Genomic DNA, 16,950 nt, shown 5'->3' on the forward strand with positions numbered 1-16,950 from the left:
GAGTCTGAGCAATGGAAAGCCAGTCTTACCTGAAATGAGTTAAGTGTCTCTGGATGTCCAGGTCTAGGATTGGAGTGGGTCTGGAGGATCCCAGTGGTGATCTATCTTGGCTCAAGAGATCTTGGAATTCTTTACAAATTTGTCTAAAATAAAAGATTCAAAATTGAAGTTGAACTCTTGAGATGGGTCTTTAATCTCATTGCATGATATTTTACCAAAGGTTTGTTTTCTCTTTTAAAAGAGGATTAGATAAAATTTCGTAAAGCAATCTCCAAAGTTCCATCTACAACATACAGTGGAGGTACTCAACGGCAAGTTTGCTCTCAAGCCCTACAGCATCATTGTAAAACTTTTCAAGTAAATAACAGTCCATGGGCACTGACAAAACCAGTGCTCATTTTTAAGGTGAATATTCATCGATTAACCTCAGATTTTTGGAAGAATATCATATTTGTAAACAAGTTTAAATCAAGTTATAGGCTTATTTCAGAGCCGTGATTCAAGTACTTTGGAAAATCTTTTCCCCCAATATTTCATTATAATTCAGACTCTTGTAGACTAAATTTGTATTTTAATATTTGAAGTAGATAATCACTTACAATTCAGCTCACTAGCCTCACAAAAATGATTATGTTATGTTCCATGTAAGATGGTTTCTTGCAAAAAGTCCCCTTAAGAGCATTTTTCTGTTGCTGTTCTTACATTAAATGATTATGATTTCTGGTCATTGGTTTCAGTTTTAATTACCACATTACTGTGTATGCTGGATAACGGTAAAGCCCTTGTGATACATAGTCCAAAGGAGACAATTCTAAAGAAGCCAAACATATAAAGAAAATAGTTGTTTTGTTTTTTTAAATAACAAAACACTAGATTAATGAAATAGCTGAAGAGTGAAGTAAAGATCTGCCAAGAAATTGCTCAAAAGCATACATCATCTAGGTGAGGCCGCTAGATATTCAAGGCGTAATGTCATAACGATTAGGTTTTTTTGTCTAGATTTATGATGGGCAGTCACAAAATTTAATCATGTAGCCCTGGTCATAATTATCAAAGACAAGACATGTAGCCAAAGACAAGAAGGGAAGGGTCAAATTATTTCAAGTGTATGTCTTTCTATGGACCCAGCCGCTAATTCCTCTCCAAAGCATGTGTGTCATTGACAAATAACTATTAAAAAGTGACAAATGTCTCAAAGCACAAATAATTTATCACTGAGTTAAAATCAGTGGAGCCTTGTTTACAGTTAGGTGCCTAAAATTTCTTCCAAATGTCACTTGTGATTTTTTTTTAACAAACAATGTGCCTCAGGTTTATTGCCAGTGTTCAAATATTATGTCCTAACACAGAATATGCCTTTTACGTTTTGAACACAGATGAAAGTAAAGGAGGGTCCTAGGGAGAGGAAAAGCAAACAGAGATAGCCCTTATCTGCTCTAAATCACACAGGATCCTCCATAATCCCCTGTTAATGCCATTTGGTGGGGCATTGTTGTCTGCCGTGTTTCTGTTATTTAATACAGTTAGATATGATGTTGTCTTTGTTCTTAGGAAATTTCTAACTAAAATTTTAAATACAGACTCATGCTATTATTTTTCAGACTAGCAATATGAATTTCCATGTGGTAGCCTATCAATGTGATCCATTATTACAAAGAATATTGGGGTTGTTTAGAGAATAGTCTTAATTTTCTATCAGATTAAAATATATTAAAAAATTAAAACAAAGGTTGAAACGTTACTCTAATTCTTGAGTTATGATATTGGAATTAAATTTGGACAATTGAATAAATTAATTTATAAGTTGGCAAATAAACTTCTTCACTGCATAAACAGTACAGCAAGATACAATAAACAAAGTTGATGAAGAAATGAGAAAAAGGCAAAATGTGGAAAAATTTAACTTATGCTAAGCAATTCAACTACACCACACATGAAGTTGTTTCAGGAGAAGTTACAGAATTCTCAACCTTTGATATTTGATTCTGGTGCCTAACTCACCAACTTAGGACAGCATCTAGACTTCAAAACAGATGACAATTTTGTAGGTTCCCATTAGGCAATTATCATTATCATCTCATTATGACAGTTACAGAGTTATTATTTTTATGACTAGTTTCATTCTTATTTAAATTTTTATTTATGAAGCTGCAATAAGAAATACTCATTTCTCAAAACAAAATGTCACATTATGAGTTATGTAACACAAGATGGTCTTTGATGAATCATAAATTCTAACTTTATCACTTACATAATTGTCCTGAAGAATGTAATTTTTTAGCTGATGTCTGAATTTAAAGTTCTACGTTTCTCCTTTTGATGATTAATGTTATGGTAACAATTAAAACTTGTTAACTATTCTGCTTTACTGCAATGTAGATCAAATGTTAAGCATATTTAGTTCTATGTTCAGTGAAGAGGTTTAAATGTGTTTTCATGAATGAAATAAATGTTTTGTCTGGTACATTTTTAGAATTCAAAAATTCTCAGTTTCTGTCCCTCCTCCTCAGTAATTGTCTAATTACACCAAAATATTTGGTTAATCAACAAAACACTAGAAATAAAGAGGAATTAGGAGGCCAACAGCACTTAATCATTGGTCTTCATACGATTGTATACTTGGCAATATAATTAAATATAACTGGATCTGTTATTCACAGAGGTACAAAAGAAATACATAAGCCAATCTGACAACACAGATCAGCAGTTGGATCTCTGATCCAAAGAATTTTGGATTTCATATATATTTTTGATAAAAATTCTCACAGTCTTGTGAACAAACATGAGCAGACTAGAATGCAATGAATATCTGTGTAGGCTACTTAATTTCAATTTTGAGCATTTTAATTGAAAATATCCAATGCTTTACCATTGGAAACTTAGAAACTGCTCAGAATACATGTTGGATCAATTCATATGTTGCAGAAAAGGCATGTTATTTCTACACATCCCTTAATTTATGTACTTATATTGATGACTATTTGTATTGTGTATGTTTGCTATGACTACATAGTTTCTGATTCTTTAATTTTTATTTCACACTGTCTAATAAGAAGACAGGATGGGTATAAATAACCAAAAAGACAAAAAATTTATAAAGACTGTCTCCTAATTTCTAGAAGTTGATGGTCTATTTACTCTTTTGTAAAATAAGGTAATTGGAATTAATGAACTCAATTCTTGCTTGACATTGAATGATCTGCAAATGTCTAGCTACTGGCAAAGGGATCAAAGAAAATTATATGTTTTCACAATATTTTACGAAATAAAAGTTCAAAATATCACCTAAAATAATATATATTACTTAGATCTCAGGTAAAAGGAAAATATTACTCCCTAGTTGAATCCACCACTCTAAGCTAGATGTCTCAGCATAACTGACAAATATGGAAGTACTTCTCTTACTTCCCTCAAGTTCTTCTAACATTTACTTCTGTAAAGGCGTAATCTTAGCATCAGTTTGAATGCACTGACTCCCAAACTCTTCAACAGAATGATGGGAGCTCCAAATAAAATGGAAACTTGTGTTTGCAATATTAATGGTGGCATTGTTGTGTGTCATAGGGGTGAACAGTTATAGAACGATTCCTGGGGGAAGGAGGACAAGAAGAAGGATTTCTCTGGATTAGGAGGTCAAAGTCTTAGAATATGCACGATGAGACCACATCAAGTAATTTTGAGGTAGAAAATATGAAGGTGTTTTCTCTTGGATAATTTGTTTTTGGGGATAAGATTGTCATTCAGAGGTATCACATGGGTATACATACTGGGAGATTGGTATGATCCTGCCAGCCAGAATGATATTATCCTTTGGGAACACTTGGGGGGTATTATCTAACTTCCAGAACTGTATATTTCTCTTGATCCATAACAATCTTTATATTTCTCCTGAGATTATATTAAGGATTCAAACTAACTAACTACATACACTTTTAGTTCCTTGTGGAGAAACTGAAATATGACTGATGAAGACATCTCTGAGTCAATAAACTATTTGGAAGAGGGAAGGAACACAAGCAAAATAGGTACGAAGACTCCCAGGAATAAACCGTGCAAAAAGTCCAGGTGTAGGTCTTTCCACTAGCAAGTTTTCAGGACCTTGCATAGCATGAAGCTTATACCCAAATTCTAAGTCCAAATTTTATATCTGCCTTACAATTTTCTTTCTCTAACTTTTGATCTTCATTCTCTCTTTCCCCTTTATCCTTGTGTCGTCTTTTCTCTTCTCCTTTTGCCACCACCTTTTGTTTTCCCTCTCTTTGGGGCAAGATGAGAGAATCATCCAGTACTCTCAGAAGAGCAATGTATAAATATATCCTAAACCCAAACAGTGACAGCTACAAGGAGCACAAACCCCAAATAAGGGACTCAATTGTCTTGGGCAAGCCTGTTAGGTAGCAGGGGTCCCACATAAACCCTTAAATTTGTAAAAAACAAAACAAGACAAAAAAACCAAACCTATGTGACATTAGAAGTTTGTAGAAAGAATATTTAGTTTTGGTTTTATGCATTTTGAGCCAATTTAAATTTTTTAGCCAACATACAGTAAAGTCATTTTTTTCATCAGTTTCTAAGAAGCCACATCTTTAACACTATCTACCTTATACTTTCCCTTTAAAAGTTTTCCCCAAATGAGAAACTAATTTCTAAATGGTAATGTAACCATCTGAGACTATTAGTTCTAAAATCCGAATAGTTAGGAAATTAGATAAGATTATAATGGTCTCTATGTAGCAAAGACATTTTAATACAGAGAAGATAGCAAGAATTAGCTACCATCTGAGAGATTTTTCTCTAAAAATTTGAATGTGACTTTGCAGCAGTATTGACTGTTCTGCTGGGTTTTCACACAACAAATGTAGTTCTTCCATTAATTATCAAAGAACTTTCAAGTGGAGGGAATTTAAAGTCATCTTATGCAAGCTTCCCCTTTCCTACATCATTTCCATTATTATTTTAATTCACATTTTAATTGGACTTTCTACAATTTTCAGAAGCTTTCACATACATTATCCCTTTTCTTTTCGACAATACCACCCCAGGGGGTGGGGCACGACAGGGATTATTTGCTTAATTATACACAAGAAAAGATGGGGGTATTGATGGCTATCCTTGGTCCCAGAGGTCTCCCTGTTACCTCTCACGCATCTGGGTCCTCATCTTTTCTCACATTCCCCAAACACTCATAGTGTTTTAAGATCTTTATCCTCATTTATTAAGGCACAGTGAGTGGCTTAGACCAAATTATACATCAATCAATGGCATATTTGCCTGGAATTTACATCTTCTAAACATGCTTTTCTCCTAGGCATACCTGCATATTCTGGAGAGGTTTCCTAAGAACTTTCATTAGTGTCAATGACAGCCCCATCACGTATCAAGGGCAGTTTGTAAGTCTCGCTATGAGCACAAGGCAGTGTGTGTGGGGGGGAGTTGGGGAGGGTCTTTCTTTAATACATCTAGCTGCTGGTATGTGAGACCCTCTTGTTGGAGAGAACTGGTGCTTTTTAGACTGTTTCCCTCATTCAAAGAAAATTGAAACACTGAGAATGAAGGCATATAGAGGCTTCCCCCTTCTGCTTACTTGGTCGCTAGGATCATCTTTTTTCTTGCTGTCTGTTCTTTTTGTTCCATATGTTGTCTGGCAAGATGTTCGCCTACCGCTTTGGCTGGAAACTCTGTTTCACAAGTGTAGCCAAAATCCCGAGCCAAGTGTAAAGCTTCCCCTGTTGGCAGACAATAAAAGTCAGTTTCTCATGAATGTCCAAACTTAATAAGAATACACCTTATATTTTTCTCCAGCCTCATTCCCGGTTGTGGTCAGATGGATCATTTTTCCTATTCATTCTAAACAATCCAAGGGAAAGGACTTTGGAGGTGAGGTGGGGTGGGGTGGGATGAAGAGAAACTGAGAAACAGAAGCTACTTACCAGGCAGGAGTCTGTGGAAAATTGAGGGGAAAATCCAGAACCACAGTCTAGGAATTTTGACTCCCCTCGAGGCTCTGGCCATTAGACCACAACGACATCTGAGATCCTATGTATTAATGCCCTCAAGGAAAAAGCTCCATGGGCATGTCATTTTGTTGCTGCTCAACCTACAACCTACTTTCAGTACATCCAAAATATTCAGATATCTTTTTCATGAGACTTATCAAAATATCAGCAAAGGGTCTTAACTTTTCCAAAGAAGTTGGAACACTTTGAAAAAGGAGATAAATAAATTACATCAGTTTCATAACATTATATTGCTAAAGAGAGCATATTGCATAATGATGGTCCTAGCATCATCAGGCTCTATGGTAGGCTTCAGGACCTTTTAGCACTATGTACAATGCTTTTGTTGTACATAACTTTATTCTTTCACAAAATCTGAAACCCGAGTAAATTTTTAAAAATGGCTTAGCAGCAAAGTAATATTTGGCGATGGAATTCAGTCTGGAAAACAACAGTTAGTATTTTTAAAGCTCAAGCAAGCCAAATCTTACTTGACCATTAACACATGAATAAAGCAGGATTTCACTACCTGTATATTGAGCACCGACTTTGCACAATGTGCAGTGCTCAGTAGGAGTAATGGGGGATCTAAAAGGACATCAAAAATGGTTCCCGTTTCTAGGAAGATGACAATCATACGAAAAACAGCAGCAACGACAACAACACAAAAAACACCTTAGTAGCATTTTATAATTTATATCACACCTATGTAAGCATTATCTATAATCTGTACGTTTATTGACATTATGTTGATATTAGATTTAATGCAAGCTATTGCATTACTAGTATCAAATGAGTGTTAGGGATAAAATGTTTTGCGTAAGTTCAAAAAGAGGAGAAGGTAGTAATCATGGAGAGGTGATCCAACAGCTCCATGGTCAATCAAATTTTGCCATAAAGAAATAAAAAAATAATCAGGCTTGATGAGCAAGTCATATAACCCTTGTTTGGTGGTTGGCCAAAGTAACAGTCTGAGAAGTAATGAATTTCATCCTGCTTTATACTCATAGAATAATAGAGTAGTGTACGAATTAATACCAGGAAGAAATAAAAACATTAATATTACTATAGAGAGGAAGGAAAAGTTTATAGGTATAAAAAATAAATATATAAAATAGGCTAGTTAATATCAACGAAAGTTTCCTTAATAAATACATTAATTTTTCTATAGAAAAAAGAAATGTTAATCCTTCAAACTCGGAAACTCATATTTATAAAGAATGACAAAATTGCCAACAATCGAAAATAGGAAAACATTTTAGGATAGTATAGAGCTGAGAAAATATAATCCTGAGAGTAATTTTCCCTTAAATTATTCTTGGATACCTTGCTTTTCTTACAACTAAAAATCCTAAGGAAACAAAATGTAAATAAATTCCTTACGATTTTTTCCGAATATTTCAATTATAAAAATTTCAAACATATAGCAAAGTTGAAAGACTTAGACAGTGAACACCATATGCCCACTCTTAATGTTGTACTAAATTTGTTTCATCATGGGGTCGTACCCGTGGCAGAGCGGCTAAGCGTGCGCGCTCCGCTGCTGGCGGCTGGGTTCTGGTGTTAGCTCAGGACTGATCTTCCTCACAAAAAAAAAAAAATTGTTTTATCACATATCTATTCATCTTTCTTTACCTCTACTCATTCTTCAATCTATATTAATTTTGGTGCATTTCAGACTAAATTGTAAACCTCAATATCTCCCTAAAAACTTCAGCATGAGTGTAATTAACTGGAGTTCAATATTTGCTTATAGTTTTTTTTGTAAAAGCCTTTATCTCAAAAGTTTTCCCTGATCTATATTAAGAAGAAGAAGGAATAAGACTAAGATTTATGCCAACTGAGTAAATGGGAACTGGTGGGGAACTGGTGTATTTGACAGAAAAGCACATTTATACAATGGAAAGCTGCACTATGACTAAGATGCAGATATTAGTTAATATCCTGATTTGAAGTTTCAATGTGTACAAGTATTAACAAAGCATTAAAATGAGACTCTTGAATTTATGCGTTTAATTTTTATTTACGTTACCAATAGACGGCAATGTTGTCATTCAGTTTTTCATCCATTCACTGAGTCCTTATCAACTTTTTTCATTCCCACAATGTGAGAAGTCCTGTTCTAGGCCTTGGAAAAGTCTAATTTAATATAAAAATATTACAATGAGGTAAACATATTAGATCAGATAATGTTTTGTGAACCATCTGATCGTGGTTCCCCCCCACCCCACCTTGTTTTAAAGCAGTGGCAGGACTTTAGCTAAAATTTTTATGTTCATGTAGTAGAAAACGTTGTTTGTTCTCCCTAGTAAATAGAATGATGACATAACTAAATGGAAAGGATCGCTATATTGATTAGTCTGGAGAGTGCTAGTTATTGGAGATTACAGTTTAGGGTAAAGCTGTAATGTACAAGCAATATTTTCAAAGCTCTTAGTACCAGCAGTTGTGCACCCTAACCAGTTAGGAAAGAAAATATGCGCATATTTGCCAGGAGAAATGGCACAAAGGTTTTTTTTTAAAAGGACATTGTAACGCCATATAGGATGATCACTTTCGCTAGAAAAATGAAGAAGGGAGATAATTCAAGAAATTTCAAATTTGAAGTAAAACATCTTAAAGCTTGACCCATCAGATAGTGGCCACAGCACCTGACCTCTGAGAGGATAAACTCATGTGACCTTAGGACTCACAAGCATCTTGCAACTAACAAAATAACTCAATTCATAGTGTCATCTTTGTACGGCAAGTCGTTATGTGTATTGATATAACTGCATTTTGCAATACTCACACAGAAATAGATATTTAAATAACATTTTAAGAGAAACTATTATATATATTTTTTCCTCTACTGTTTGTGCAATAGTGGGAGAAATGAAACAGTGCAAACAGGAGGATGGCAGCATGCCTCTTAAATTTTGTGCTAAAACCTGATTCTTGAGGATCTGGCCCATTTTATGCAAAGCTCTCACCGTGTGGTAGTTTTAAAAACAGTTTGAATGGAACAGCTGCTATTTACATTTATACTGACAGCCAGATCCTTCCTTGTCTTAGTTCTGTTTACTGCTTTCTCCTGCTTGCGATATAACATTGTTACTGGATGTATAGCGATGCTACATCAAAAGAAGTGGCAAGTGAAGACACTCTGATATGTAGTTAAAATGTGTATATCATGCCACAAAAGCTTTTGTGTGTGAGGATCCAAGAATGAATAAATAAATGGATCCATGAATTAAAATACATGTCATATTCAGTAACGATGACAAATCTATAGTTAAATTCTGTACACCATGTATCTTAGAGTCAACAGCTTTAAGAAAAATAGAAATTTTAGGATCAGAAAAGCATATGAAGAAGACTTTAGGGGATTTGAGTGATTTGTGAAAACAAAGATCCACAGTTTCTCTGTCTCTGTGGTGGGACAAAACACCCACGTGAAAGACAAGCAGGTGCAGTAACCTTGGTGAAAAGAGGGATCCGTGCAGGGCCGACAATCTCTTCCCTTCTGTTATACAGCAAATATGGCTGCTGTCCCCTCACTTCTGTTCGAGATGAGGTAAGATGCCCTAGTTCTATTTTTTTTTTTTTAGAATAGGTTTAAGCTAGTCCTTTATTTCAATGTATTGTGCCACTTGACAAACCAGGTCCCCCCACAGCTGAAGCAACACAAGAACCTTGGCATATATGTCCATTTTACATCATGTCACTTTAAGAATTAATATCTTAGAGGTAGGATACATGGATATTTAGGGGGATAGGGTTAGTGCTTGGACAGGATTATTCTGAGTGCAGGGCTTTTAGGGTATATATGCCAAGCAGTGTCACCCTCCCCTCCGAAAAAGTGGAAACTACTAAAGGATATTCATTTTTTTATAGTAACAAGAGCAATTGATGACTCATATTGAGTATCTCTCTCAAAAAGCTGGCACAAGTAAATTACAGAATATGGGAAGAACATAAAAAGAGAATTTGCTCCCTAGTTTCAGGGCATACATTTTTCACACTCAAAAGCAAAAAGTAAAAAACGAGGAGAAAATACTAGGAAAAATCTAAATGGCAATCATTGCTGCAGCCCAGATATAGAAAGTTAATGAAAAAATATTTTCTGAAGAAAGGTGATTGCTCATTTGGCTGAGATTCTGGATTCCCACGTTATTTTACAGGTAGATCTAAATGCATTTTAAAATAAAAATAAACATACCTGATTTTCAACCTTTTATACAGTCATTAAGGATTTTTCCTTCTTTAAAATTATTGTGTTTTAGGGAAAAATGTACTTTAGACAACAAAAACTCAATATCTAGTACACTAATTTATACTGAAGGATACTCCTACCTTATTATTCACTAGATAAATCTTACCAACTGTCACCACAACAATATTGCCTAAAAAACAATTTAGGTTTAACTTAGTATTGCAATACCCAGTTATTAAATAAAAGCAACAATTCATATGTGCTAAATTCCAGTCACATATCTATGTAAGATTACAATCATTATTGACATGTATGGAGAAATAGCACATCCAAATCTATCTCTGGGATTATTCTAAGAAATACCCATTAGAAAGCAAATCTGAGAATATTTTCAAACCTGGATAAGATATTACATTAAATAAATTGTTTTCTAATATCAAGCTACAGTAAACCCTCGAGCTGAAGGACAAAGTTAATATGTTTGTTGCAGGTTTCCCAAACTATTCTGAAAGGAATGCACTGTACAATACTATATATCACATGATCTGTGATATACATAGGTGCCTTATAATGTGGCAGTTCCCTAGTTTAATGATGATTTTGTTTAAACACCAACACTTTGTCTTTCAAAGCGATAGTCTTGTTCCCCATTGCATATCCTGCACTTGGCACAGCACCTGATTCATAATGACACTCGGTAAACATCCGTTGAATGGAAAAGCTTTCAAGTATTTTTCTGGTTAATCATCACAATAGTCTTGTGAGGCACCCCTTCCAAAGAATATAGTGCACAACTAGAGCAAAAGAGAATTGCTAGCAAGAATGAAAGATACAGAAAACCCTTAAAAATAGAGTATATCGTTATTTCAGTGAAACCATTTAATAAAATAGACTACACTTGAAGGCAGTGTTTTTCAAACCCTTACTACTCCTATAACCTGGGAATTTGTTTAAAAAAAAGTCTGGGTTCCTCCTCATATCAATTTATCGAGGGAGCCAGGGCATTTGCATTTTTTGAAAGCTCCTGAAGTAATCTCTACCTAGGGTTGAGAACCACTGTCCTAAAAGGAAGGGAAAGTGTTCTGTAAGGATTAACTATACATCTTCCCCAAATACAAGGATTCTGTGCCTTATACAAAAGGAAGGCAGTCACCACAGAGTTAATATTAAACTGTAAAGGCCTCTCTCTGGCCTCTTGCATGATGAGTTCTGCCTTATTTGGCTGATATAGTATAAACTTTAGAAACCGAAAAGGAAATGTGGTGATAGAAGTAGAGACAGCATTATTAGAGAAACAAAGTCTACTTAAAAAGTATATTTGTATAGGGAGATTTAGTGTAAGATGATGTTTGCTTTTCATAGTAGTAGGCAAAAGATGGATTATCAACAAAAGGTGTTGGCACAACTGGGTGGCCACCTGGAAAAAAAACAAATCAAATTGGATCTATACCATACATCCCACAACAAAACAAAATCCAGACGGATCAATGACTTAAAAATAAAAAATAGAACCACAAAATAATTAGAAGATAACATGGGAGAAATCTTGGAATTAAAAAGGTCTTTTGAAGTATTATAATAAAAACCGAAAGCCATGAAATAAACTATATGAGGAATATGACTATATTAATAACAAAAATTCTGCATGACATAAACCTGAACAAATAAGCAAAAACAAAAAACTGATAACAACAAACAGACAAACCAGAGCCAGGGGTGAGAGTGTGTTGCAACTCAGAGACATACAACCAATTTTCCCGATATATAATGAGCACTTAACAAATCAATGAGGAAAATAGAAACAATTATCCCATAAGGACAAAGCAAATGAACAGACAGAAAAGCTCATAAAATTCTCCTAAGAATATAGTCAACCTCCTTTATAATAGAGGTAGCTTTTTTGTTTTTTTTAAACAATCAAATTAGCAAAGATCAAAAACTTGATAGCACCCTGCTTGGGCTAGGGTACAGGGAAGTTCTGTCACATCAATGTTTCTCACCCCCACTGCTGATGGGATTATACATTTGCAACTACTATGGAGAACAATCTTCCAATAATCTGCTAAAATTACAAATGCAAATATCTTTTGACCCTGCAATGTATTCCTAGGAATTTATCGAATAGACGTACTTGCATATCTGCATAATTATTTATGTGTGAGTTTTCTCATCGTGGCACTATTTGTAATAGCTGAAGATTGAAAACACCTATATGATATTCAGCAGGGGACTGGTTAAATAAATTGTAATGCACTCAAACAATAGAATACCATGAGTATTTCAAAGAATGGAAACTTGTAAGCACTAAAAAAAAAAAAATAAAAAAAGGAACATTAACATAAGGTGTGAAAAAAAAAACCCAACATGCAAAATAGAGTGTATGGAACACTATAATTTCTTTTAGAAATAAAAAAGAAACATACGTACACACGTATATCCTTGGAAGGAAATAGAGAAACCAATAACAATTGTTTTCTTCCAGGAGGGAGACTGAATGACCAGGGAATAAAAAGAAAAGGAGGTATTTCACTATACACTCTTGTAATTTTTGAGTTTTTTTACCATTTGTATAAATTATCTATTTAAAATTATATTACTTCAAAAGCAAAATTACTCTCTGACCCTGTTCTTAGAAAGATTTAATTCTAAACTTAAATATTTGTTGCAAATTAAAACATGGGCAATTCCAAAACTTCCATTGTTACTCAGTAGGAGTTAGACATCAATAGGAATGATTACAGTCTACAATTTTACTAGCATATCTATGAATTTTGATAAATGTAAATAATGGAAAAAAGCAGAAACTGCGTGTTTGAGAAGCACATTACTTGAGGCATAAAGTTTGAAAGAGAGAATAATGTAAAAAAGAAAATAAAATCACCAGGAAAACAATGCAGAGACATACTTTTAGGTGAGCATCACGATTCACAAGTATGTGTAAGGAACTGGACCATAGGGAAAGAGCAGGACTGAGCCAAATGGCTTGGATACATTTGCCTTCTTGTGCCTCAGTCACCATGAGTAGGAGCAGAAATTTAAGGACACCTTGAGCACATAGACACAAAGGCATCTATGTAGTAGCCTATTTCCTCTGCCTCTAGATGTAAACAGCTTTCCCCCCTAAAAGTGAATGAAATCATAAGATGCAAGTCAGGGGAGTAATATTAGGAAGTAAGCAAATGATTTAAGAAGATGTTTTCTGAGATAGTGTCCACTTGTCCATAATATTGTAAGATACAATCCCTGGTTCATTGAGACCAATCACTGAAAATTCTGATAAACACCCGTTCTTAGATATTAGACAACAACATCCAATTGTTCTCTAATTACCAGTTATCAAAGCAAAGTATCTCAGACAGAAACTATTGCATGACTTAGAATGAGAAATTCACAGATTAGACAATTCCCATTGGTCTGAAAAAAAGCCATCTTCCAAGAGAGATCTTAAAATGAATGATTAACATAGGCTCTACTAGCATTTACGTTGCTCAGCCCAATCCCACTGGTAGCTCTGAAATGCAAAGAAGACACTGTCAATGCCAGAGTGTTTGTGTGCCAAAGGGAACACCAGGGTCCCCTAGTGATTGGGCCTTTCCAAGTGATTGTCTGACTAAAGTGAGCACCAGTTAGAGTTATTATGACAGAGGGTCAATTTATTACCATTTTTATATCATGTATGGTTTTAGAAGAAACCTTTATGCCAAAGCAAAGACTAATGTGGGAATGTGATGTCTGGAATGACCAGTGCAGGAGTTATTTTGGGATGATGGTCCTTTCAGACCTGCAATTGCCGTGAGTCCCTGGAGGCTAGAATTAAGCTTCACACGTCCATAGAAACCCATCGTACCCATGTGGAGACAATGAGAATATCAGCTTTGTCCTAAATCTTGTGAGAAGAGCAACTAATGATGAGCATGCTCTGTGTATACATTATCACCAATACTTGGCAAAAGGATTTTGGTGTTTGAATCTGACAGGCCTCAAGCAGTGAACAATATGTCTTCCTAAAGTAAAAAGCCATGGATAACTACATCAAGAAAACTGGATATACTATACTCGCTTTACCTCATCTACAGGAAAGAATTCATTGCCAAGTCTGTTCTTTTCCCTTGTTTCCTGGAAATGCAATCATATAGGCTCAGGATGAAAGAAAAAGGGGAAATAGCACCACATCATAGCATTCCTTTCTCTTACCTTTGGTTAATTTGGCTGGAGTGGAAAGAAAAGGTTTTGTATTGATAATTATTCCAGAAAAGAGGAAAGAATCAAGATTTTATGTCATCCTAACTTTGGGGGATTAAGTGGCAGCAGAGGGCTCATCAAGATTTAAAAAACTTGTGCTAGTGGATGCAAGAAAGCTCGAGACACTTGTCCAGGATTCCTAGCAGCAGGGGAGGTGCAATCCACGGTGATTCTTTCTTTCTATCCCTTAGTTATACTTTAGTTAAATTCAGAAGTAGTTCAGCAATGCAACTGTTCATAATCCACGCCACAAATACAAATCCAAGTGGAACACACGTGGTGGTGTTGCAAACCGGGAGACCCGGGTTCTCGTCCTTGCTGCTCCCAATTTTACGATCCTGTGCAGAATGGTTAATCTCACTGTGCCTTAGCTTTCTTATTTGAGAATAGGATAACTAAAATTTACTAAGCACCAGCTTTGTGCTGGGCACCATGCTAAGTGCTTTATAAACACTCTGATTTAACTCTCACAATGACCTTATGAGGGTACTATTATTAACCCTTGATAGATAAGGACACTGATGCTCGGAGAGGTTATGTATCTTTCCCTATAGCACACAGCCAGCAAGCAGTAGAAGTGAGTTCAAACAAGGTTATTTGATGTCAGAAGCACTCTTGACTGCTATGACCTAGTGCCTTAGACTACTCAATCTTCCATTTTCTTCCAGGGCTAAAGTTTAATTATTGAGTAAATTTTGCTATTAAGTAACACTGTTGTTTAGGGAGAAAGAATCTAGAGGACAGGTACTAATCTTTATTAAGTGCCTCTGTGCCACCTGGTACCAAGTGTTTAATCTATGTGAATGCATTTAATCCTACAGAAAACACACAAGGCAGATGTGGCAGAGATGGGTGCTGGACAGTCAAAGATTCGTCCTTTCTGTATATACTATAGAGTTGTTGTTGAGAAGACTGCCCAGCTAGTGACTACCTTTTCTAGTGTACCCCACACCCACTCTAGAATTAGGTGTGGCCATGCAACTGGTTCTTATGGAATGTGAACAGCACTAACGTGGGTCACTTCCTGGCCAGGGGGGTAAGAAGCTGTGTACGTTCACCATCATGTCTTTCTTTATCGTGAACTGAATGTATAGGGCTCCTAGGACCTAGAGGAGGCATAGCTACAGATGGAAGGACTCTGGATCCCTGAGTGTGACTGTGAGAGGAAGGAAGGCCCCCAATGAGGAACACTAACATCAGACTGTGATGAGCGAGACATAAGCTTCTATTGTGTTAAGCCACTGAAAATCTGGGAATTAACTGTTCTAACAGCTAGCATTACCCTAACCATTACAGATATTAAGACCCTTATTTATAGATTAAGAAAATGAATCTCAGTTAGGTTAAGGAACCAGTTTAAAGTCAGACAAAATTTCAAAAGTGATATTATTGGGAATGTGGGTTTGGTACTAGGCCAAGGGATAATAGATTTTGCAAGTGGTACAATTAGTTCACAAGAGGTAAGAATGCAGGGCAGGATCTGGGAGCATACATCTTTTTGAAAGTAAAGAAGGAAGCAATAGTGACAGAGGGTTTAAACTTGAAAAAAGTGAATGGAGAGCATACACAATATTTGTAAATGGTCCCCTTTCTTTTGCTGATGTATATTTACACCCTTCACTGTCCCACACTATTTTTAAAAAATATGTATATAAACAGAATTTGACTTTCTGTCATAACAAACTACAAGCTTTCAGAACTTAAACTATGCTTTCAGAACTCCTGGTATTGCCTAAAAATACTATATGAGCTTTTGCAAATTCAGCAAAACTGTCCCAGGAAGGCATCCCACTCAAGTGAACGAAACTTCCCTCCAGCAACACTCTGCAACTTTGGCCATCTTGGAAAGCCTTAAGTGAGGTGGGGGTGATGGGCAGGCATGACTACATAATTGACTCCTCATATTTGTTTTAACAACCACCAACTCTGCAAAGATTATTCTGGAGTAAAATACAAGGGAGGCAGCTACAGACGTTGCCAATTAATAAATGATAAATATATAGCAAGAGTATTTGAACTACAATGATACTATTGGCAAAATTCTTTGTTTTCCAGAGACAGAATTTTTTCCACTGTAGAAGAGTCTGAGATTAGCCCAAGATCTCAGGGAGATCAGTGCATTGGGTTAAGCAACTCTAATCCACAGTATTTTCCAGAGAGTGACATCTCTCTGATAAAATAGATACCAGAACGGACAAAGAAGAAGTTATAGCAATGTGATTAACAAGGGGAAATAAAAAGAACTTCAGGCCTATGATAAAGTGGGGCACAAGAAGTTGTACAAACCATTAGTTATGTATTTAAATCTCATTAAAAGAAGACATATGGTTAAAAAGGTGATATGATCTAGTACTACATTCGGGGACTCTAGATTCAAATATTTACAGCTCATTCTAGCTCAAAAATATTTATGTTATATGGGCCAAAAAAATCCCCACTCTAAATATATACCTTATTAAATGTTCACTTTCAAATGACTTTGTCAGGTGAAAAGAAGTCAGTCTTGAGTTCTTCTTC

At 35.5% G+C, this 16,950-nt stretch overlaps 1 protein-coding gene across 1 annotated transcript in view; it reads right to left on the reverse strand.

Annotated features, from left to right (window-relative positions):
- Positions 1-16,950, reverse strand: part of TFAP2D (transcription factor AP-2 delta) — a 51,601-nt gene that overhangs the window by 17,134 nt on the left and 17,517 nt on the right. The window contains exons 6-7 of the mRNA XM_058553932.1: positions 5,585-5,726; positions 30-143 (exon numbers count right to left, since the gene is read on the reverse strand). Of these exons, the coding sequence (XP_058409915.1) occupies positions 30-143; positions 5,585-5,726 (256 nt within the window). The remainder of the gene's footprint in view (positions 1-29; positions 144-5,584; positions 5,727-16,950) is intronic.

The sequence above is a fragment of the Diceros bicornis genome, chromosome 14 (assembly GCF_020826845.1).
Source record: "Diceros bicornis minor isolate mBicDic1 chromosome 14, mDicBic1.mat.cur, whole genome shotgun sequence".
Lineage (NCBI taxonomy): Eukaryota > Metazoa > Chordata > Mammalia > Perissodactyla > Rhinocerotidae > Diceros > Diceros bicornis.